Source organism: Strix uralensis, chromosome 3, assembly GCF_047716275.1.
Source record: "Strix uralensis isolate ZFMK-TIS-50842 chromosome 3, bStrUra1, whole genome shotgun sequence".
Classification (NCBI taxonomy): Eukaryota; Metazoa; Chordata; class Aves; order Strigiformes; family Strigidae; genus Strix; species Strix uralensis.
This window is the reverse complement of record NC_133974.1, coordinates 22,849,719-22,875,532: the sequence shown is the minus strand read 5'-3', so window position 1 is coordinate 22,875,532 and position 25,814 is coordinate 22,849,719. Positions and strand designations below refer to the sequence as shown.

General features: G+C 42.0%; 1 protein-coding gene across 9 annotated transcripts in view; it reads left to right on the top strand.

The window, feature by feature from the left end:
* Nucleotides 1–12,820: 12,820 nt before the first annotated feature.
* The window catches only part of ERICH1 (glutamate rich 1), a 98,284-nt gene continuing 85,290 nt past the window's right edge, over nt 12,821–25,814 (top strand). For 8 of the 9 annotated variants that reach the window (XR_012628017.1, XR_012628018.1, XR_012628019.1 and 5 more), the window contains exon 1: nt 12,821–12,939. Coding sequence is in view for 6 of the 9 variants with exons in the window: in XM_074861671.1 (XP_074717772.1) it covers nt 12,918–12,939 (22 nt within the window). In the remaining 3 variants the exon portion in view is untranslated. The remainder of the gene's footprint in view (nt 12,940–25,814) is intronic. The other variant, XM_074861672.1, reaches the window with a different exon arrangement.

Sequence of the window (25,814 nt, the reverse complement as noted above, 5' to 3'; positions counted from 1 at the left end):
TGCAGATAATTTACAGTTGGCCACAAGCCCCGAAGGTGGTACGTTCATCAGCAGTGCAGAGGCAGGGCAAGTGCCGCCATGGCACCTCGTGCAGTGAAGCCTTGGTCTTGGGCACCTGGTACACCTTCAGTGGTCATCGATGGAAGGGGAGGTTATCAATCAAAGGGGACTGTGAAATTTGGGGAGAATAACTTGGTGATGATCTCCAGGAACCAGTAAACATATATCCCAGCTCAGTGTTTAGGGATATTTGGCTACTTTTCTGACAAAAGCAAAAACAGAAAGAAAATGCTGTTTCCCAGTTTTCCATTACAACAAAAAAAATAAACATAGATCATTTGCTCATATACGACATAGTGAAGCCAAAAACACAGCTTCTCTTGTAAGCAGTCTTTTCTCTTTGAAATCTTCCAAATAACTTGAAATTGTCCATACTTGCTCTGTCCAAATTAGGTGATTTTTTAGTTTTTTAAGCACATTTTGCTCAAAGAGTTAATATATTCAAGTCACTCCTTCTGGGTTAGGCTACAGTGAAAAGAACTGAAGTATGACACAGCCCAAATACGATGCTAAAACCAAAAGCCCTGCTCACAGCAAGGCGTGTGTTTAGGGATGCCTTCACCAGATGGCACCTAAAAACCAGGTCTGAGTTCAGTGCCAAAACCTTCCTCGTTCACCTGTAACTCAAAAGGCTGAATTCAAACATTTCAAATATTAGAGATGACTGGATTTCACCGGGAAATGGGCTAATTTGTGAAAACAAAATAAAAATAAGCTGAAGTCTGAGCAATGGATAGCTCAAATTTGCACACAGGCAGCACAATGTTCTCCAAGCATATCTGGAGAGCACTTTACGTGTGCTCATTTATTATATCAAATAACAAACTCAAATGCATTTAAATCTCTAGGACCCGTTAGTTTTAGATTTGTTTTCCCAGTGAAGTTATCTGCATCAAAGTCAATGCTTACAGTTAGGTACAGACTCTTAAACACCTCCCCTTGGTGTGATGGCAACACATGCCTAGGGCAGGATTTGATTGCTTGCAAATGGGTGCCTGGTGTCATCTGGGAAACCTCAAGATACCTGAGGTTGGCATATATGTATCAAGTTGGAAGATATGGCACATGGGTTACATGGGACCCTTCTGGAGCAATGGCTGAAGGACAGAAGGGTGACTACCTAGAGGCCCTAACACGGCCCTGAGCATTTCAGCAGTGGTAGGGAAAGGCTATCCTGGGCAGCTGGTGTTCCATGAGAGGTGCTGGGTGCCCCTGACCTGGACACCACCCAGCCTTTGCTGTACCAGCCAGGTCTGCATGGGTGTCTTGGAGATGCTAAGCCATCTCAAGCAATGCTGGGCCCTAATGGGAGCCAAATTGCATTTAGCCAGTGCTATCAAAATGTTTCTTCCTGTCAAAAACGAGGATGCTGCTTTCTCCTTCACCCTCTGACTCACTCAGAATCAAGCACAGGTAAAGCGAATAAACTGCCAGTGTGCAAGAGAAAGCCTGCAATTTTCATAAAAACTAAACCACAAATGGGAAACAGATATTTCAGTCAGCCCCTTTTATTGCATCAAGAAATTAAGTGAAGGCCCAGGTACAGGCACAAACACACATGGAGGGTATTTTTACGTGAATTCACAAATATATTGCTTCAGTATCAGCTGAAATTTCGAAGTAGTCTGCTGTGGGAAAAAAACAATGAAAATGTTATTATCAAGGAAATTCAGAAAGATGTCGTTGTTTCCTGGTGACAACAGGCAACATTCCAGGAAATTCTTTTTGTTGATTTCTGAATAAAAATTTTAAGTCATGCATGAGAAAGAAAAAAATTCTGTACATAACCACTAAATTATATTATATCATATTTCAATTTGTACAGGAGTCCGATCTGTTCTGGTTTAGTCTTTCAGTTCATGAGTTTTTCCATATACACAGGAACAATTAACTGCCTCCATATGGAAAAATGTGAAATTATTACTAGTTTCATCTTCATAATGACTATATGAATACTAATTTGCTATTGCTCTGTATTGTTAATTCTATATTATCTTCTGACTTTCCACTTTGTTTTGTTTCATTTTATTATACTTTAGTCACTTCTTTTATCTTTTTTTTCCCATGTGAATATTTAAATTACTCTTAAAACTTCTGTGAAATCTAAGGATACTAAAGATGTTGAAATGTTACTGTTAGGTCTGCAATCTTAACTCTTTCTCCACTCTCCTTTGTGAAAGGTATATAAATGCTTCGGTATAAACACGATTTGTTGCTTATGTATACAGTCAATTTTTTCTAATAGGTTTATGGTATATAGGTTGGCACAGATTTATGTTAAAACGATGCATGTAAAATCAATCAATTAAAAAGAATACCACAAAATCCTCTAGATCAAATTAAACAGTATTAGCAGCTATAGCCAAAAAATAATAGTACTGGATGGTAAATTTTCACAGATACAGTTTTAAAGGGAATGCATCAAGAAGTTTTTACTGAGTAATATTTCAGTGAATCCATCATTCTTTCATAACCAGGACATCTTACATGCACATACATTGCTGTTTATCTTGGTATTTCTTGCAAATCTTTCAGATGAGATTTCACCAGTGGTAGAGACTACAAGAGCTAGACATATTTATGAAGGGAGGACAAGACTGGAGAAGACATTTTTATGTTTTGCTCTGAAAAAAATGAAGACTAATGATCACACTAAGGTCCTTCAGAAGAGAATTCACATGGAGACAGACTGGCAGCCAAGAATACTTTGTTCCTTGTGCTCCAAAACCAGAAACATAGGAAAAATTTGTTCCATTGGTCAAGAAGAATGTAGCTTACATGGCAAGCTGTGATAATAATGAGCAAGACAGTTCTTCAGGGTAACTTGGACCAGCCCCATGAGAGACGTAAATTTTATTCATCATTATGTGGAATTATACAACTGAAATTTAGAGCACTATAATGTTTTCTTGCAGTAAATGACTTCCTGGGGTTCTTTTTGACAAGTTGCCTTATTTTATGGGTAATCTGCTTTCCAAGTAAAGAACACTACAAACGCAGCCTAGCAGCTACCTTGCATCAGCTGAGCCCCTTCGATACACTTTTACATATCAAGATGCATTATATGATGCTGATGACTGTTTCTATAGTCTGTGCAGTTTTATCTTGTACACATGAAAATATTTAAGTCTGTCAGTCTTTCATGATGCATTCTGCGAAAATGTACGAGACTTCAGGACAGAGATGTGTTGCAGCTTCTTCCTGCCCCTTACATGTAACCAGAACAAGACAACCAAAATAGTCATCCCCCGTACTGCCCTATTAGGATCTCATCGCTGTTATATTCAGCCACTTTCAGCTATATCCTTGATCATTTGTCTCCTTTTCTCCTGGTGCAAAGCAGTATCATGATGTTTCCCTAAACCCCTCTATAATACTCTCCTTTTTTCCACTGTTAACCTGGGCTTGCTCTTGTGTCTGCTCACCCTTTGGCTGATACACTCCAACATTAAGAAGTGCAGAAAAATGTAAATGTTAACATGACAAGCTGTTCTTAGATCACTGATCTTTCAAGCAGTGAAGCAAAATGCTATCTTTCATTTCAACATCGAAATCAGAATGTAAGTCTTTACACATTCTCTTGATTCTCAGGCATCACACTAATTTGCTAAGTTTCAGTGTCCACATACATGCTGTGAAGTAACAGATGGACATTTGTCAGGACATTTTAAATGAAATTCCATCAAATTAGGGAGCATACCACAAAGTTTTCAAAATAATGGAGTGCAACTTAAATTAATAAACACATAGAAAATATTCTATTAAAGGAAGTTTGAAAAAGGTGTTTGTTATCTTTCAAAAAAAAAAAAAAAAACAAAATAAAATGTATTACATTGCTTGGGAATGCAACTAAACAGAAGGTTACCTACAAGTAGATGCCAGGAAAGCTCCTGAAAGAGACTGCAGTCTGAATGTGATAGTTATATAGGAGAAACTTTTCTATTTTATTGATCAAAGCAGTATTCTACAGCCTAGCACACACTGCACTTCTCAGCTTTGTATTTTCCTCTGTCTGCATCATTTTTAGGATAGCAATTCATAACAATTTTGGAAAGTAAAAAGAAATAGAAAATCACAAGGAACTGATCAGAGACCTGATGCTGGTTAGCAAAGGAAGAGTGTTTCGTAATTTATCCACGACAAGGAGTATTTGAGAGTGACTTCCACCCTGATCTAAATCATAAGCACAGTGTGTGTTAAAAATATTAATGTACAGATGAGATATTTGCTAAGGAATGTACAATCTCCAAAAGCACCATAAAATGAAAATGTTATTTTGAAATACAATAATTAAGAAAAAGAATGACATGTATGTCAAAAAGAAAACTCAAAACCAAACAATATAAAAGAACATTAACTGCACTATAAATTACCTCAAGAATGAACACACATTACTATAAGAGATCTTATACTTGTGGATATAAGAATATTTCCACTGATTTATGTAACCTTTAACAATTTATTTTAGCTGTAGAGAAACATTTTTAGGGAGGGAAAAGAGAAAAACTTTGGGAAGCATCCAAAATTAATCTGTCACTTCTTTATTTGAAAAGAAAGGTAACAGACATTCAACTATTGAATTTAACTATTTAGATCTATTATAATGCTTTGGTCATCTGTTTCATTATTTTCAAAGGTCAGTATATGTGCCTTTGAATTCATAAAGTAATATATAACTTTCTAAACCTCGTTGCAGCTGAAATCTTGAAATGTAGATAGTTCAAGTTTTCCTAAGAAAGGTCAGTGCAGTATTAGAATGCATCACTTTACAAAGGAGGAATGAGGCTGAAAAATAACACAGAGAGATTCTTTCTCTTTTAGAAGTGTCACGTGTGTTAAGATTTTGGAGTAGTAAATTCTAAATTATCATTTAAGAAAACTGTTATCAAATTACTTACCATCCATATTATTATAAAAATACAGGATATTATAATTAATTGCATCCCTCTTCAACTTCATCAAAATAATTTCCTTTGAAACACCTCACTTATTATACTCACCTCTTGCATAATGAATAAAAGTTGATGTGCATGGAGGTGGAAGACGCTATAGAATCCAATGCATTTCAGAAGTGGCAGCAAAAGTAATGCTGCATTTTCAGATGTACTGCTGCCTTTTCTGCATATAATGCTATAAACTGCAGATACTTGTGACAGAAACACTCTGATCTGCAAATTGTAGTATATCACAGTTTAAATAAACTGTGTTGTGAAGGAGCCATACCTAGTCTACGTGTAACGTTTTGACTTCTTAGCCTACTAAAACTTAGGGGGAAAAGGCAACAGCACTGTTTATCCGTTTGAATTCCAGAAAGGAAAAGAATAAATTTACATTTCTGTTAAGCTGCTAAGAAAACATAACTTACATTATTTATTTTAAAATTAATCTCTTAAATATTGGAGTTATTCCCTTAAATCCAATAATTTATCTAGCTCTGAAAACTAATTTTGGACATTTGCAGTGTGAATGCAAACTAAAGCAGCTATTCCTAAATGACACCATTTGTAAACAGACCCTCAAATGAGGGGTCTGTTCTCAGACTGAAATAAAAATCAAATTATAGTGTATACAATGCATAATAGAAATTCTTAACAAACATATTTTTTAAATGTCTTACCTTTAAGTAAAACATTATGGCAAAGATAACCCCAAAATAGCCAAAAACAGGCCAGATGCTGGGTAACAAAGCCACAAGTCTCCATCAAAGGAAAGATCAGTTTCACGTCCTGCAGCCAGAAAGGGCTGGAAACATCAGAGGGGCTTGAATTGTCCTTCAGAGGGAAGGTGAAGCTTGTGTCACTCTTACCAATGAGAGCTCAAAGTCTTCCCAGTTATAGGATATTAATACTTCTTACTAGTACGCAATTAATACTTCTTACTAGTATGCAACATCTTTTTGCAATGTGATGTCTTCATGCAACAATTTAAAAAAAAAAAAAAAGTAAGTATTAAGTCTACATATTATTTCCTCGACATTGTGTTATCATGAGGAAGTCTGGTTAAGGGTATGATAAAGAGTTCAGACAGATACATAGTCTTTTCAAGAAACTTGATTGTGCTTTTTCATTTCCTCTTCTAGCATTAAAAAAGGCCCAGATTCCTCCTGTAGCTTCAACTATGCAGGATTTGAAAGATTGCAAGATCAAGGGAAGTAAATCAAAGGAAGAAAAGCACACTCTGTCCTTCTTTCTGCTCATCAGGGAAGATAATAGCTATCAGTCTCTAAAACTAAAGAATGTATTTGTTCATTTAAGTGAAATCTGCTGTTGCGCAGAGGATAAAGGTGGCCTTATACTGATGCTCTTTGGAAAGAATTTCACTCCACATGAATGAAGCAAAAGTGTCATCTTTTATCTTACTTGGATTCTGTTTAGACAAAGTCGATAGAGTAAGACTGTTTATGCTCTATAGCTTTATATCCCAATGACTTATTAAGCCATAAATCAATAAGAATGTGAAAGTAGAAGATCCCCTGGGGTTTCCCCCCCCCCCCCCCCCCCCCCCATTTTTAGATTACTCTATAAGAAATAAAAGGAGTAGTAACTACTTGAGATTCTCCCTCTACTGCTGCCATTCAGGGGAAAAAAAAGGGTCAAAAATAACCTCCCACTTGTGGCGATTGAAGCTATTTGTTCAGTGTTATTTTTATAGGCTACTTGTGAAACTAGAAGGCAAGCGTGAAAGCTGGGAAGTTCTTTCTACTCCTCACTGCCGGTAAAACACACAAGAATACAATAACATACTTCTGTACCCCTACAGCTGCACGAGCTCTAAAAACGACCATACAAGAGTGAAATGGTTTGGACAAAGTTTCCTTAAAGGCTAAGTTGATTATCTGCATCATTAATAATACTGTATATGGTTTCCATGAAAAGTTACCAGCCTATCCAGTTGCAAAAATAGGAGAATTGCTGGAGACTTTGCTGATATTTTATTATATGTAATTTGCATAACATTATTAAGGCATTAAAAAGTTTTACAATGCAAGTCATACTGTCAAGAAGTAAAGAATCACAGGAAACTAATTCAGTTGACCTTCAATGCACAAAAATAAAACTCACGTAGAAAAACACATTAAAAAACGCTGGCATGCTAAGGGCATTTAGATTCCAGACAAGCTTAAACAATTAATTTGCATTCTCCCCCACACCTTAGGGATTATTGAAAATACAGTATCACCTAAATTAAAGAAGAAAGATAATAAGGACGTGGTACAAAAAATGTTTTGAATCGGTGTTCTCAATACTGACCTGCTACCTCTCCAGGGCAATGCAGGGGAGTTGTTCTCTCTGAAAGGCAGCAGTCCAGAAGCTGAACACCGCTCAAGCAGCCTCTCGGCATCCAAGATGAAATATGTATCAGAGACACCTTAAATGACCACTGCACAAGAGACTGGTGTCCAATTTCTCCCTAAATTTGTGTTTCTTAGTTTTACACTTTTCTAACTGTTTTCAGCTTCATTATCAAGACTTAACATTTACATTTGCTAGAATAAACTTTGGCTTGCAACAAATTTTTGTGTTCAAACTGAGCTCAGGTCAATCTGACAACCCTAAGATGCTCTTCTTTCCTCTGACATAACAAATTTACTTTTTAAAGAGAGCATTTATGATGGAAGATATAAAACTGAGAGTGGTGGAAGGATTTTGGGTGGAGAAGCAGCAGCTATGAAGGACCCAAGACAGGGAGCTATAGATAGGTAGAAAGATCTGGTGTATACTTCTCTTTCTGTTATTTGTGCATATGTGTACAGTGCGAATCTCTAAATTACTGATTTTTGCCTTGTTGGATTTATGCATGTATCTGACCATATTTTTGACATGTTTCGTTACTGTCAATTTATCTGCTTTATCTACACACATTGGTAGCAGCATCTACTGAAGAGAATAGACACTGATTCACCTTGTGAGATAAAAGCCTTCATCTGTGGTATAGCTCACGCATTGCTGCTAACTGCAGGTATATACTACATTTACCAACAAAAGTGGAAAGTCTTTTTAGATCATAAGAATATGTCGTTATAAAACTACAAAAAAATTTAGAGGGCTAAAGGCCAGTGCCATATTGGAAGCTATTTGTTGTTCATTTTCAAAACTGGCAAGGGCAGAGAAATGTGACAAACGTGGAATGGAAATGCACGGAAGATAAGTAATTTTTATGCACAAAAGAAGAAAGTACAGTGAGAAACAGATAAAAGCAAAGTGAGACCAAATATATATGCATGCGTAGAAACATTGATTGAGAAATCTAACTGCAGTGATTTCCATCCTCTCATCACAACTGAGAGTGTACTAAATGAATAAACCGCTACTTGACATTTCCTAAATAAATATCATGGGAAGAGTACTTATTTTACTTGTATGAATCATTTTGGCCCCTACAACATAAAGTAGCTGTGATGAACTATAATCTGTTTCAGGAAATATAATTCTATAATGGAGATATATATGGACTGAAATATGAGAAGTTGTGGTCTCCAACAGGTCTGCTTTAAAAGAGATTCTGATTCATCCATGCCCACTTCTACTTATATTTGATCATAGCTGTTGACATACTGTCTCTGCCATGCAGAGAGATATTTCTCTACTAGAGGTAAGAAAGCCATATGGTTCGTGGATGACTATGAATTTTCACAAGGCAAACTGAACTACATATAATTTTTTTTCTGTAGTTATTCAAACAAAACTACCCATTTGGCAAACAATATTTTTGATTCAGGTGGGATGTTTTGGCCCATATAATACATTTCTAAGAACTGAAAGTCTCTCTTAAATACGATCATAATTGTTAAGCTAACACTAACTTTCTGCATTACTGGTCCTCTCGTTCACCAGGCATGGTTAGATAAACAAATTCACTGTAGGGATGAACTGAAGCAGCAAATAAGACTTGTCTTGTTCAAGGAGTAGAACTGAAGCAGCTGTTTTTGTTTGACTTGTGCAGTTTGAAAGGGCCCCCGATAGTATACCTCAGAAAAAACAGGGGTTTATTTCAATGTTCTTTTTATTACCAAAACTAATCATGGGATTATCATAGCTATACAAGGAAATTGCTTTGACTACATGTAATTGCAAACAGGAAAAATGTTCCTGCCAAAGGCAGGTATAAAATAACATTTTACCACCTTTGTTAAGGCACACAAAAACTATTCCAATAATTACTCCAATGTCCGTAATTTAGCCAGACAAAGCTCTCAATCAAGCTGAAATTTAGTCACCCACACTATTTGCTATTTGAACATCTACTGTCAGAAAAAAAACTGTTATAACTGTGAAGTGGTAACTTGACCAGGATGGGCAATGTTCAGGAAAGCCTGCAGAGGGTATCCTCTGGGCAGGATGCTACCTGGTGTTCAGACACAGTGGAAACTGAATATCCAAGTTTTCCTCAGGATCAGGTATGAATGTCCTATTCAGGGATACATTTCTCCTATCACATCTACCAACTAATATTAAAGTAACTTGCTTCATATATTGGAATTTATTAGAAGTAATTTTTAGTTAGCAATAATGGACCTTGACATTTTTGTCTTGATTTGGTAAGTTCTTCTTTTAACACCTTGGCATAGACAACAATATTACTATTAATACTGGTGGGACTTTACCCTACAGAAATGTGAAATTCCGATCCCATTAAGTCATTAGGAATATTACCACCAATTCAGCAAATCTTAGATTCAACTGTTAGGTTTTACATGTTACACAGATTCTCCTCAACACCTCCGTCAAAAGCAGTCAATGCTTGCTGTTTGTTAAATCCTTGTTTAAAGCACTTACGACTTCACTCTAAGTGTAACTTCAACTTGTATCAGAAGTTTAAACTCATTTCAGAGGGACTAGAAATTCTAAAAAGTTAACAAAGAGGTATGCCCTATGCTGTTCTAGTGCAAACTATGTATGTGTAACTAAATGCAAATAGCACTTTATAGTACTAAAATGAAAAGCTAAAAATAATGTAAAATAGAATCAACGATTTTATTTGGCAGTCCTAGTTTTTACTTTGTGTGTAACTGAACAATAGCATAATAAATGCATTCTTTAATTTAGGAATATTATGTCAGATCACATAGAGTCTGACTACAGCACTCAGAATTAAATCTCCAATGCATAACATTGTAATTCATGAAACTATTAAACATCATCTCAGTCCATTTTAACCACATACCAGACATCTTGAAAAGCATGCAAAATTATGGGGGGGTGAAACCTTTCAAATATAAATAATAACGTCTGGGTAGCATTGTAAAAAGAGCTACATGCAGTAAAACTAAAACTTGTAATTCTGAAAGAAAGTGTTTTGTGCAAACCATCTGGAAATCACTTGAAGGTGTAATTCCTGTATTGGTGAAAGCACAGAAGTATAGAACTTCTACTCTTCCTATTTTACTTGTTTTCCACATAAAACACAAAGACGGAAATGACACTAATCGCAGATGCGAAAGGCTGATACTTCAAATACATTTCCATTATAAAATAGTACTATACCCTACTCTAGTAGTCCAGTACCACTAATAGGCTCCCCGGACATATCCCAAGCTGCGGTACAATGCATTCAGCTACTAAGACCCCCAGTTATCTGCACTCGGGTCTGCACCGGGTCACACTGAGGTGACCCCTCCCCCTAGCAGGATGCCTGCTTGCAGCCATCTACTACCTGACTCAAACCCTGCTAGTGCTCCGCTTGTGATGTTACTCCGAAGCACGCAGAAATACACACAAAACACTCCAGCACTGAGAAGAGCACTCGAGTTTCGCAGCCTTGTTCTTGGGCTCACACCACCTTGAGCGCCTGGAGCACTCGATCTCGTTATAAGTGCTTTAATTTGGAAGAGATTCAAACATCACCTGCTCCCAAGACACGGTAAACCGGTGTAAGCCCGTGCCGTAAGGAAGCACAAACGGAACCAACCAACAAAAGGTTCGTCGCTGAAGATGAGAAACCGTTGGAAGTTTCAGGGAAGTTGAGGCCGAAGCCTCGGCTGAGGAATACGCATCCCTGGCTGAACGCCAAGCGGCACGGCACCGGCAGCGCTCCGGGAGCTGGGCACCAGCAGGGCAAGAATTAGGTTACGAAAGCGGGGCCGTAGGAGCGAGCCCCTCCGGCACTCTCCGCCGGCTGGAGGGCTCCCCCGGCCCCCGCCCCGTCCCCCTCGCACCGCACCGGGCCGGGGGTCCGCCCGCCTCTCACCCGCCCCGAGGTGGCGGCCGCCGGGCGCTTTGCCGGCTCCGCTCCGGGAGGCGACACGGGCCGGAGCGCGCTGGTTCATTATTGTATTTCTCCGGCAGACGGTGTTTCAAACCATCGCGGAGGCGCTCGGCCAAGCCGGCTGACAAACACCACCCTCCCCGCGGGGAGAGACACCGGGGATCACCCCGGCGACCGGGGGCAGCGCAGCAGATGCGTCCGGCCCCCGGCGCCCGCCTCCGCGCTCCAGCTGCGCGCCCGCGGACTTCTTCAACGGCGCCGAGCCCTGCGCGCCCGCGACGGGGCAGATGCGCGGAGCCGGCGCGGTAACGCGCGGGACGCACCCGCCGCCCGCCCCTCCTCGGATGCCGGTCTGCGGCCCCACCGCCCCTCGGGGCCGGGCCGCCCCTCCGCGGGGGCTGTCAGAGGCCGGGCGGGAGCTGCGCGGCCCCTCCGACGTACCCGCGCCACCCGCAGCACGGCGCGGTGGCCGGGCAGGGGAAGGGGGGACGCGGTGCAGGCGGCGGCGCGGCCGCGGCTCCCCCGGCCCCTCTTCGCGGGGCAGCCCCGAGGGTCACGCGCTCCCCAAGCCCGAATCGCCGCTGGTACTGCGGCTCCGCGCGCAGCATCCCCCGCCCCGCCGCTCCCTCCGCCCAAACCGGCCGCACGGAGGGTCCGTCCGCCTCCCGTGTGGCCCCCCCCCCCTCCCTGCCGCCTCTCCCCGCGCTCCCCGGCCGGTACCAGCCCGCAGCCGCCCCGTGCCGGCACAGGGCGCCCCGCCGCGCAACCGTCCTGCCCGGGCTGCGCCCAGGCGAGACCCCCGCCACGGCGAGACCCCGCCGCGGCCAGCGCGGCGCCGGGACGCGCTGGTGATGGGGGAGGAGACCACGACCGACGGCGCGGCTGACGCGCCCTCGCCCCCGCTGCCCGGGCACCCGTCCCCGACGACGGCGGTACCCGCACGCAGCGGCTGGACAGCGGTACCGACAACCCCGGTCCCTCCGCTGCCCGGGCGGGGGCATCCCGAGCGGAGCGCGGCGCGCCCGCCGCCCCGACGGCGGCCCCCTCCCCTCCCCTTCCTCCCACTCCCGCCCCCCCTACCTTTTTCAGCGCTGACATTCTAGTGCATTATTTACGCGGCGGGTGCGGGCTGCGCGCGGGGCTGCCGGGTCAGGTGAAGGAGACGCCCGGCCGGGAGCGGGAGCAGCGCCGCGCGCCCAGCATCACCCCGCCGCGACTCCCTCACCCCGGCGCGACTCTCCCCGCCGGGGCGCCGCCGCCGCCCGCTCCCCGCGCGCCGCCGGGGCCGCCCGCCGCGCGCCGCCCGCCCCCCCCTCCCTCCCTCCCTCCCGCCCGCCCTCTCCGCGCGCTCCCCCGCCCTCGCTCCCGCGCGCGCGGCAGCGGCGCCCGCCGGCTCTGTGCAGCCGCGCTCCCCCTGCCGGAGCCCGCGGGCACCGCGCCGGCCGGCCAGGCGGGAGGGAGGGAGGGGCGAGCCCCCGCGGCCCCCAGCCGGCGGCGCGGGCACGCCCCTGCCGCCGTCTCCGCCAATGGCGCGCCTCCAGTCCCGTGACGGACGGGCGCGGCGGTGAGCAGGAAGGAGGGCGAGCGCGGGGCTGCCGGCCGCGCGGGGCAGGTTGGGCTCCTTGGAGGGGCCTGCCCGCGCGCCCGGGGCCATGGCCCTGAGCAGGAAGGAAGGTAAGGCCAGGCCAGGCCGTGCCGGGTGAGGGGGCATCGAGCGCGGGCGTCTCTGCTGCCGTGCCCGCTCCTTGAGGCTGGGGCCTGAGGGAGCCTGGGGGGCGGCGGTCAGCGGCCCCAGCCGCGGCCGCCCTCAGCTGAGCGCGGTCCCGTCCGGGCGGCCGCGCCGCGGGACTCGCGTGTCCCTGCCCTCGGCGCCTTTCCCCCGGGTCAGGGCGGTGGGAAGCCGGGGGTGGGCGAGGAGCAGGGCCTGGCAGCGCGGGAGCGGCGGCCTGGGCCCGCCCTGGGGGCTCCCTCCCCGCGGGAGGGGCCCCGAGCGCGGGGTGAGCGCGGCCGCGGCCGTGCGGCCTCACGGTCGGAGCCCTTCTCGGAGCTCCTGTCCTGTACCTCCGGCTCGGAGGCGCCAGGGAGGGTTCCTGCCGCGGCGTGTTCCTGCCTGGGGGCGGGGAGAGGGGAGTAAATAAAATTACTTCTTTAATCACAAAGTGTTTTAAGATTAATGCATTTTTTCCCAGTGTGTATAGGCATGTGCAGTCGTTAGTGACCACAAAGCTTGGCTTGTTTAAAGCGGGTTAGGGCTGAGCTATAAGAGAGCTGAACGCTTGCCTACTGTAGTGACTTTGTGGCTGGCTCTTGAGTTTTCAAACAGTTCTAGCATCCTGAAACTCGAATCCTTCCTGCAATGATAACAACGTGAGAGTGAGACTGAACAGCAGGATGACTGTTTAAATTATTTGCTGGATGACTGCAACTGGTGATAGTTTTAGAGGAAGTATAAAACCAGAGTAGTATTCTCTGTGGTTTAGATACAGCTTCGGTGTGTGAAATGGATAAGGTGGATGGAGTAACTGTTTGGCTTCTTTTGAGGAAAACCAGAGAACTAAAAATTGATGTTGTTTGGGAGAACCTTAGAGAGTTGGGAAGAGTGAGTTCATTCACTTGCAGACGAACTTCTGACTCTAGAGCTGAGAATGGAGGAAAAAAATTTAGAAGCAGTCATGTTTAAAACCAAAGAACTACTTGTTTCAATAGGGTGGAAGAGAAGTCTAAAACGATCATGCTGAGTGACTGTCTTTACTGTGTAAAGTTAGAAATCATTCATGTTTCCTTCAGCCACTCTAAGGAATGGTGATTTAAGGTTGTGAAGAAAATCCACTGAGGAATACAAGAGTGGCAGATTGCCACTTGATCACCCAGGATGAAATAACAAAATTGGAAGAGTTTACAACTTCATCTGATGAGCCTCTGTGGCCAATAGCATATATGGAAACTGTTGACTTTCTATTGTGTAAAACTATATACGTTTTTAGAAAGACAGGTGTCTCAGAAAAGAGCTTAAAAAGAACGTTTAGATGCTTCTCTCTTTAAGGTTGTTTTTGCTCCTGTCAGAGGAGTAGATGCTGAAGACAGACTTTTGTCTGCATTACAAATGAACACTGAAGCTTTTTATCTTGTACTGAACTGGGCCATAACAGAATAAATGGGGTGGTCAACAGCTTGTAGGTCGTGGATCTAACTGTCAATGAAGAGAATCTAAATAGCGGAAAGACAGCAGGCAGCAGTGCAGGTAAGTGAAGTGCACTTCACTTTGCGAGGAAAGGGTTGGGCAGGTGTAGCTGAGAAAGTGCAAGGTTTTTTGAGTTTTGTGGGGCATTTTGTTTTTCAGTTAGTCATGTACCAATGATTCGTAACAGGGCTTGAGGTACTAGCAATTGTTGTTATATGTATTGACAGGACGATTATCCTCTCTGGGACAGCTGTATTCATAATTCATAGCTGTTAAACATCACCGATGGCATCTTCAAAGCTGTAGTCATCATTCTTCAAAGTTTGTGCAGCCCCAAGGTAACACCCTAATAAAGGGTTAGAGAGTGGCATAGAGCTGCTGAAGGGTGGAGTTAAGATACTGATGTAGTGTAATATACATTATTGACCTTAACTGCTAATAAGAAGTGATACAAAAGTTAGTATGCTGTACAAAGGGTGATCTAGTGGTACTACAGGAGACTTCCTATTTGAGAGATTAAACTGGAAATCAAATGCAGCCAATTGATAGTTATCGGTAACAACAGTAACAAAAGGTTTTAAACGGTGAGAGTATTGCATCTAGGAGTGCTATTTTCATCTCTTTGTGATGAATCAAATGACTTGGGCTTGAAGCAGGAAGCTTCTACTTGTAATAGGGATTGAAATTAGATTGCAGTTCCTTACTTTTAGGGGTTTATTGGTTTACTGTATGGGTTTTTTTTTAAATGGCTGTATCAGATATTGAATAGTTTAGGTCTTGCAGAAAAGCACACCCTTTTTTTCCTTTTTCTGATTAAGAACATCCTTGCTTCTTACAGATCTTGATTTATTTTGTTTTTTTAAACATTATAATTTTTTGAAAACACTGAGGCTCTTTCTGCAAGGAAAAAAAGGATAAAAACCATTTTTTTTTTTTAGGGTGGATGTCATTTCTTTCATTAAGATATGTTTATCAGTGAGGGAAATATTGTTCAGAAATGGAGTTTGATGCCTGACACTACTTTCTTTTGCTTGGGAGCCGTATCTTGTTTGTCCCCACTCCCAAGCAATTAACAATGCATGTTGCTTTCAGTGACTGAAGATTTATTACGGTTTACCAAGATCTTAATTTTATTTGACTTGTAGTTGAATAAATCACAAATATCTGTTTTTTGTGATTAAAGGTAGAAGTTGTACTACAGCAAGTGTAATTGGCTCTGCCATTAAAACCTTGCGGGGAGGGGGAATCTTGGGCCTTTTTTGTTGCTGACTTCAGCGTTGTGCCTGGATGAGAAATCTAGCCAGGGAGAAAAGCCAACATGCCAATTAAAGAAAAGGCAGAAATGATAGATCCGATGGCTTTGTATTTAGAAAGTCTGTGAGCGTAGCTCGGATATGTAGAGCCTGACATAATGTGGTCTTCGGTGTTCTGTGTTTTTTGTGGGTGGCTTGGTTTTTGGGCCAGTGGAGTGGTGGTTTTAGATTGGCTTCTTTTTAGAAATTATACTTTGGAGCAATTCTCACCTGCTTTGCGGTGAGATAAGATGATCCACAAGAGATAGATGGGACTGATCAAATAGACTAGGGTATTTTTAGGAACAGGTGTATGTACTTGTGTTATTTAGTAAGAGTGGTAAGTGGGAGACAAAGAGATGTGTGCCATTTTGGTGTGTTTGTTTGGGGTTATTTTACCTTTTTAAACATTCAGTGTGTGTTGCTTTTCACTCAGTGCTAGTTTTGAGCTTGTTATCAATAGATTTCTGGAACGTATGTGCTATCTCAGAGCAATACATAAAAGGTTATGGTTCTACCATGGTTTAAGCCCAGCCGGCAACTAAGCACCTGCAGCTGCTCGCTCGCTTGCTCTGTGTGCTGCCCCCCCACCCCACCCCCCAGTGGGATAGGGAATAGAATCAGAAGAGTAAAAGTGAGAAAACTAGTGGGTTGAGATAAAGACAGTTGAAGAAGTAAAGCAAAGCTCTGCACACGGGCAAAGCAAAACAAGGAATTCATTCACTGCTTCCCATCGGCAGGCTGGTGTTCAACCATCTCCAGGACAGCAGGGCTCCATCACACATAATGGTTGGGAAGACAAAACGCCATCGCTCCAAATGTCCCCCCTTTCCTCCTTCTCCCAGCTTTATATGCTGAGCATGACAACATATGGTCTGGGACATCCCTTTGGTCAGCTGGGGTCAGCTGTCCTGGCTGTGTCCCCTCCCAACTCATTGTGCACCCCCAGCCCACTCATTGGTGAAGTGAGAAGCAGAAAAGGCCCAGAGGCTGCCTAAGCACTGCTCAACAGTAACAAAAACATCCCTGTATTATCAACGGTTTTCACCACAAATCCAAAACATAGCCCCATATTAGCTACTGTGAAGAAAATTAACTCTATCCCAGCCAAAACCAGCACAGATTGTTATTTTCAGTAGGCAATATGTGGTGTCTTATGTTTTCAGTTGTCTTTAGTTCTAAAGGTTGAAAACTGTTCTCTAGAAGTTTGCATTTCTATTAAGGGTTGCCTAATGGCTTAAATTAAAATTTCCCCTATGACTAGAAAGAAAAATCCTCTCTCATTGAAACTTCCGGTACTTTGTAATGATGGGATATTTTGTATAATACTTATTTCTGTTATATGTATATGTGGGGCTGCCTGCAGAAATTGCTGGATATTATGTTACAATCAAATACTCAAGTCACAGCAAAGTGTGATATATTTACTCCCTGAAGAAGGCTGTGTAGATACTGAATTATATTTTATATAATATGAACTTATGAAGATTCCTTTTGTTTAAAACTTAAATGATGCACAGTCTTGCTGAACTTTTGCCTGTGCTAAGTGATATTACCCCTGCCAGTTTCATGGTTTGTTTTGTAAATACTAGTATATTGAGCTTCATTTTAGTTTCATATGAGCAGAGGGAGCAAGCTGTCTCTGTAAAATTTCCAGATTTCTTTTCAAACTGTTTTCAGCTATTCTTATGGCAGTGCTTTAGGCCATTATAGTACTGTCTGTTTTCCATGTTACCCCCAGCATCTACCATAACATTTAACTTCAGCCCACATGTGTGGTAAGGTTTGATGTTCACTTCGAGGCATATGCTGTTTTCATCCAGATAAGAGTTCTTTAGGTTGAAGTAAGGTTTAAACATCCTGAAATTTAGAAAATTTACACCTGTGCTGGCAGAGGACTGCCAGTTATGTTATAAGCACACAGCCTTTCCCCTTCCTGCCCCCAAATCTGTCTCAGGAGAGAGAGGGAAAAAGAGACTTTTGCTGCTTTTTTTTACAGTTGGCCAAACTTTTGAGTAGCCAGAATCATAATATTAATCATAATATTCAGCAAAGTTGAGCTTTTTTAGTAAGGGTGGGTGAGAGATACCTTCAGATGTTTTGAATAAGGTCAGTTTGATTATGCCAGGTAAGATCAAGATAATGGTGCAGTATGAGAAGTGTATTGTTAAGTATTGTGAAAGATGCTTAGAAAAATGGATAGCGTGCACAGATTGAAATAATGGCGATGATGCTGTTTTCCCAGGATTGTAGTAGGAGTGTGCATCTTATAAGTTTTCACTATGAGGCAGACAGGGTTCTTACAAATAGCTGGAATAAAATCTGATGTTCTCATTGTCTTGGCTATTTAGCTTTTTATCATCTGTGTCATGCCAAGTTTATTAGATGTCTAGGAACTTGTGGCTTCAATTAAGGTGGCCTGCTGAGAGATCTCTAAAGCCTTTCTTGAGACAGGATGGCACAATCTATTAGTCAGGATGTTATTGTACTACACAGCCATGCAGAATTTGCTGACAGATTTCCTGATTTGAAACTGCAGTGTGACACAAAGACCATGCTTGGTGAAGCTGAATCAGTTTCGTCTAAGCTGAGAAAACAAATGTCTAATTTTTGTAGTGACTAATTTACTGGTTTGTACCTGCAATTGCTCTGAACTGTGTTGGCCTGGCTGCACACAGGTCAATCTCTGAGTGGTAAATCACTCTCCCGTGTGACTCTCTTCTTAATTTACGTGAATACGTAAATGTGGGGTATGTAGTCACTATATTCTTTTCCTTCCTTTCTTTCTACCCTTCTGATGTGTGCTACATACTTAAATAAGTTGCTTGTGTTCAGAAGTTGTCTCAAAGATTGGAGAATGGTATATTACTGAGTTTTAGATAACAAAGTGGTTTTCCATATATTATAAAAATTAGTGCTAGGGGAAAAGGTAAATGGAGCTGTTTTATGGACTACTATATTAGAGCACAAACTGGAAGTTTCTTACACTATGCAGTTCCTGAACTGTAATAAAGAATAAGACAAGAGTAAAATCTGGGCAATTAGCATCTGATTTTAATGTCTAATGGCATGTAGAACACTTAATAGATGCTGTTTCAGTGAAAATAACATCAGAGGTCTTGAGATGAACCTTGATATCATAAAGTTAGTATTACACACTACATTTAAAACAGCAGTATCTGAGCTTCTTGTGCAGCTCCAAGTGACTTTTTGGTTAGCGGCCGTACTGAGATGCAGATGGCTGCTATCTAGTAGTTCAAGCGCAGAATTCATGTGACCTTGAATACAAGTAAGTCCTTCTGTTATTTGATTCCCAAACAGTACATGTGGGTTTTCCTTTTTTCCACTAAATATATAATAACAGCTTTAGCAGTTAAGAGAAAATTGATCTATGTTACATGGAATGTCAGTGAGATCAATTGTAACACTGGGAAAGAGGACCGTTCCCACCTTACGTGAAGACATTCTGTCAAAAACTACACATTTTCCCCTTGAAGCTTTCATTCAAGTTTTATGAGGTTAGTAGAACTAAAAGATCCTGTAAGGAGCTAGTCAAGTTAAAAACAATCTGTTTGTGATATCAGCATTTCACCATGGTGTTCCTACTTGGTCTTAATTCCAGAGTTTTGTAGTTCCAAAAAAACCAAAGCCAAGCAACCCACCCTCCTTGACATCTGCTGACCCAGATGGTAATAGCTTGCGGGGGAAATGGGGTGAACAGCCTTTGTTCAAAAAAAGTGCTTTCTTTGCGAAGGCAGATAGTTAAAAGTAAGGTATATGAGGCTGAGAGGCTGTCTTCCAGACCAAAAGACTCTTCAGAGTCCAGGTTTCTAACCTGTAGGGAGATCTTCACAAGAAACAAATTACTATATTAAGGGATCCTATATTACATAGTAAGGAGAGGCAGAAAAAGGACCAAGGCCAAAAATACTCAAGCTTTTCAAATGTAAGTAACAAACATGGTGTGTGAGTTTTATGCCAAAGGTGATTAATCACTGGAAGAAAACTAATGTGAACTATTTAGTTCCATCACTTCTTGAAGAGCCTCCAGAGTCTTTTGAAATATGTTAAAAGTATTCAGATACAAGTTGTCAGGTTTCCGTGTGTAAGATTACTTCTTCCAGTCATTCAGACAAGATAGCCTAGTGCATTTCCTGGCCTTAAGGTGCAAGTGAATTCCACCCTCAAATTTGAAGCTGAAAAATTACTTGGTATCTTCCTCAAGAAAGAATTTCAGGGAATAACAATGCTGTTTGGAAACAAGGACTATAAATTTATAGATAGATACGGTTAAGTCTGAAGTATGAAAACTGAAAAAGTGGTAGATAATCTGCAGAACGGCATCCTCTTTGATCAAACACAAGATCTTGTAAGATGTTAGCTTCTGTGTTTGTCTACAAGTGCCTCTTTAAAGAGATAGTCAGCTTCAGCCTGAATTTTCTGCAGCAGACCTTTTTTTCAGTCCTTACTTTTATCTTGTTTTGTCCTTTAGCTTGTAAGAGCCTGTTACCATAGCTTCACGTGCAGGATGAGGACTGCTTGCAGACTGTGAACACAAACCAAAATACTGTAAAATTGGAGGCTTCCGGTTCCTATGTACATAAAACTGTACTTTGACCACAGCTAAAATTCTGCATATTTCACACTTTTTTTTCCCCCTTTGGAAAGATTAATTTTGTTATTCCCATGACAGTGCTTTGCTTTGGTTTGCACACACTCTATCTATGGTGGAATGGCAGTATGTCACTCTTAGAAAAGCTGATCTTCCTGGTAGTAGGAAAATCACATTGTCCTTTTCTTCCTCATGACTTGAAGAGGAGCATCTCTTCTTAAATATAAGATACACCCTTATGATGATCTGAACTGTCAGGCTATACAGAATGTAATTGCACATCACTGCATTGTTGTCCTTTTCCTCATATCTCTGTGCAGCTTGAACGTTTTTGGAAATGGGAAGGTCCTATAAAAACAAGGAGTGGGAGAATGATACCCTGTTCAGCTGCCATGGAATGTTTTGTTCTAGTTAATTCCTACCTTTCCTCATTTTGATTTTAATCTGTTGATAGTTGCTGAACTGGTATCCGAAGTCTGGGAATCTTTGCAGCTGAGTGATCTCTACTCAAAGATTTTTTTTTTTTAAGTTTATGTTTAAATAGATAGTCATTGCCCTCCGGGCTAGAACATGTGTGCGCATGTGCACACACACGCTCTCTTGACTTAATCCAAGCCTCTGTCTCTGCCATTTCTAGCAATGGTTATGGGGTCTTTGATCTTTCAGCTGTGTCCCTTTTGTTTTGCTTGTGGGGTTTTGGCTGCAGGGGTTGATGATTGGGGATTTTGTTCTTTGGGAGCACTGCTTATGTGGTTTTTCTTGTATTGTGAAATTCAGGTCAAGATTAATAAATTTAATTATCCTCAGAGATTCTGTGTATTGATTTCCATTGACAGAGGCTTGTACTCGGTGTGGTATCATTTGTACTGAGTACATCTTGGACACCCAGTGGATGGCTGGCAGAATTGGTGTCTTGTATATACTAGGTCTCTGGAGGGGTGTCTAATGTGTAAACAGAGTGTGACACCTTGCATGTGTCTGCCATTAGGCAGCATAAATGCAAACTGAATTTTGCCCCTAGTGTCTGAAATATAAACTAGGTGTCTTTGTCTTTTTGAGACTTACAGAGCCCTGACCCAAGAATCACTGGGTGTTAGGCCAAACAAATACAGAGTCAGGACTTTTGTTCATTGGTTTGGCCAGTTGAGCAACTTCTTCAGAAAGAATCCCGAAGACCTAAAACATGAAACTCCATCCTGTATGGTTAAAGGGCAAATGAGCTTTGTGAGGAATGGTTTAAGGGAATGGATGGTAGCTCCTAGTCAGAAGTTATCATCAGTCCTCCACCTGCTAGCTGATAAGAATGGCAGTCTGGCTAACGTTTTCTGTATGTAGCAGTCTGTTAAAATTAAAATGCTTTTACACCCTGTTGCTTTGGGTCCTAATGAAACCCAGATATCTCTCTTTGTCACGGAGTTGCTCAAAATAGATGAGGCAGGTACTTGAAATTTATTCTAATCAAAATTGTTTAGCACTCCAACAAACATTAGTAAACTGAAGGTTTGGATATCTGTAAAACAGAACTAATACTACACAGCCAACTTAAGGTTTTGGGGTGACGACCCAAAATGTGCATATCAATTACCCAACAAGGCGAGGGCTCTCAACCTCGAGGAGTTACCTTGGGTGGCATCCCAATGCAAGAGGAGAGTCCCTGACTGCAGACCTGAGGAGGACTGGCTCAATTTGCCCTCCAGGGCTCCATTTATAGCCTAGTTGAATCTGATCTGTGATCACATAGGATCAGCAGTCTAGAAACTTCTCTTGACTGAGGCATTTCATTGGCTGAGGGCCTTGTCTGTTGACCTTAAGGCCTTGCCTTTTCTATCCCTGGACCAAGGTGTGTGCTTGATCACAGTCACCATGACGCAGCTGGGCAGCTTGACCCTCAAACCATGGCTTCTAGTTTTAACTCTTTTTCCTTCCAGCAGTCAAGAGGTTTTGGTCTTTATCGGGGCAGGTGCATCTGCCATACTCTTTCAAGAGTCACTCTTTTTCAAGGGGTCCCCTTGAGCATCTCCAGCCAAGAGTTGACTATCTAACCATTATTAGGGAAGAGGAGATTATCCAGGCAATGGGATTGTTGTACCCAGCTAGGCAAGGCTTTAAGCAATCTGCTCTAGTTGATTGTACTCTGAGCGTTAGGAGTAGACTAGATGATGTCCGGAGGTTCCTTCCAACTTTAACGGTTCTGTGATTTTTATGACCATGCTGCAAAGTAACTGTCCTGTCATGGCCTTCACAAGAGATGTGATACTTGCATAATAAAAGAGACTTCAAGGATTTAAATCCTTTTGAATATCAGAGAGTAATTCTGCACTGAGATGAACTGAACATTTTAATGAGGCCTTGTCCATATGTTCTGCATGTGGATTATCATTCTGTCTGCCCTTTCCATCCTCTTCTGTTCTGCTGTACTATCTTCTCTCCTGCTTTAGCCGAAATAGCATGTTAACACATCTTACACATGGGAGGTTTCAGAAGAAATTCCTGACTCTTCCGTTTTTGGAAAACTTCTGTTTGTAGGAGCGAGAGACCAAGTAGGGCAACTTGCAAGCTTCACAGAGTTCGAATGTGTTCAGCGCTCTTGATGCCACTTGTTTTATTCTTGCTGCCCAAGTTGCATTTGAGTAGGCAGAAGGCAACCAGTTGAGAAACATGGTGGGGGTGCTTACAGTATGTGTGGCAAGTAGCCAAAAGTATGTGGCAAGCATTCTCCACAGAATTATTTTTGAGGACACTTGCCTCCTACACTCAGCTGGACAGGAACACTTCTGATGTTGTTCAGAACTTTATTTGTTTAGTTATTCAGCATGCTTCTGTTACAGTCTGTAGTCTTAACTGAGTTTTAAGTCATGCTGTCAACCCCAGGAGAACCTTTATAAATCCGCAGTGCTATTCCAGCATTGGCATGTTTGTGTTTGTGGGTAGTCTGCTTATGTACATAAGAAACTTAAGTGATTTAATACACAGATGCCAAACAATGCATTTATTTGAAGGAGGCTTTTTACTCTTCTCACAAAATTGTATTAGATCCTGGATGTTCACAATTTGTATCACTAGCCAGCAAGTGTTCTGCACACTATTTCTTGGAATTATACTTTGTTTATGTTATGTCAAACTGTAGAGTCCTGGTGCTTTTTCAGTTTTCCAATTTATTTGTACGTCGCTATATCCACACATAAGTTGTCAAGAATTAGCCATGGAACTAGTTTGGTACCTATTGCAACTTGTTCTCATTTCTGAAAATACTGGCTCCTTTTTGTCACTGAGGAATTCCTGGAAAGATATGTCGTCTGGTGTTGCTTCAGCTCATGGCACAGTAGGAACATTCGGTGCTTTCCATTACAGGCTGGGTATTTTGATAGTGTTGAATGTTTTCAGCTGGGAAGTGAATTCATTTCACTTTTGAATAGAAACCTTACTTGGAAGACAAGACTAGAGTATGTAAGCTTTTCACATTTGTAAGTCTATTAGAATTGAAGTTTTCTACTGAAAAATTCCAGGCAGTTGGACTTGATGGTTGTTGTAGGTCCCTTCCAACTGAAATGTGCTATTCTAACTGCAGAAATATACAAATTGGTCTCTTCATCTTGTGTTTACAGCTTTCTACGTCTTGGAGACAAGACCTCATTGCTTTTTGAAGCTATAGAAGTACACAGAAGCTACGTACTTCACTGTAAAATGGCATAGGCTCTTAATAACGCTGTGAGGAAAGTTCATGTGTTTAAATATAATTGTATTTTAAATGAAAGTGCAGTGGCTCTACAAATTAAGATCTTCCACTTCTGGCTTTTTAAACTGTGTTATTTGCCACCACTATAAGCCAAATTACACTTCCTTTTCTTTAAGTGGAAGACTTGATGTCAGTGGGGTTTCTGTGAGGAGGCTGAGAAAAATCTTATCCTAATGCTCTAAATGAGGTGTGTATATTTAGCTACTGTCCTTAAATGTGTCTGTGCCTTAGGTACTGCTGAACTAGTAAGCAAAGTTTAGGATCTTGGTTACTACATTAAGATGTTACGTGGTTTTTACCCCTTTGAAAAAGCAGTAGCCATGCGGAGGGTGTAACTAGCAACTTCTTCTTTATGAACATCTGTCTTCTACGCCATTAGTGTACCTGATGAAAGGCACCTTATCTGGTATTGTTTGACATGTGATGACTCCCTTTTGCTAGCTTTAACTCCAGAGACCTGGTTTAGACCTCTCTTGGTCTCAATCTATCATACATATAATGAATCCAAAATCTGTTTCGTGTAATAGATCCACCATTACGTTAGGAAAACTTTTCTTTCCCTGGTGACCTTCGTAATGACTAAGATAAATTTTGTCTCCTTTCTTTCAACAAATAAAAGGATTCAGTGTGATCATATACACCTGCTCTCTAGTTTGCATACATGTCAGTAAACAAATGTAAGGAACCCTGGAGTGATCTATGAAGAATATAGTATTAACAGCAGTCTTCACTGCAGTTGGTTGCAGTCCTTTCTGGTTTCAGTCAGCCCTTCAGTAAGTAGCATTTATAGGAGTTAGACCTCAACATTAGAGACTTCCCTAACTACATTGTTTTATTTTCTCCTGAACTAGAGGAATGTTTCAGTACTTCTAGATGCTCATCAGTGCACTGAGATTGGCAATTATCATTCATCATTAGTCTAATATTTTTGTGGCACAATGTAATGAAATCTTATTCTTGAGTTACATAGTACTTCTCACTGCTTGCTTAAAATTCTTTTGGCATTTGTTTGCTTATGCTAAACAGCCCAAGCTCTCCTTGTTCTTCCATCTGATGTTGGTTATTGTAAAATCTCTTCTCTGTCTGCTCAGGTTTGAGTTCAGCTGGTTTGTACACAGCAGAATTAAGGCTGTACAAAGTGTTCGGTGAGACTTCTCTAGATTCACATATTAATGTAGTTCATTTTCCTGTCTCAGATTTAAAAATACTTGGCCCAGTAGGGTCTTGGATCATATTGTCGGAGTACATGACCTTCATCACAGTAGTGGCTTAGTCTCTCTCGCAATTGATTAAACATACAGGTTTTCATCTGTACTCATTTCCAGCTTAGTAATCTCCATTTAGGAATGTTTGCTTGTCCCTGTAAGTGTGGAGCCCCCCCAACCCCAGGGGGGGAAAAGGCTGTACAGTTTTATTTCTCTCTTTAATCTTTATAACCTTGTTAGCAGATGCAGTGTCAGTGTAGCCTGGTCTTCCCCTACAGCTAAAGAGCAAAGAATTTCTTTAAACCTTTAGAACTTGGGCCAGGTATTTCTGTTAATATTATTACTGTGCAGTACCTCCTTTTGGCAATATGCCTAGCTCTAACATTGTGAAGTTTCCTTTGTATAATATTGAACTGTGTTCAGTGTATTGCACAAAACTGGTGTGGCACACGCAACTCTTACTGCCCCCCCTCCCCTCCTGCCACGTGTGCACACACAGAGTCTGATGCCTAGTAAATCCAGG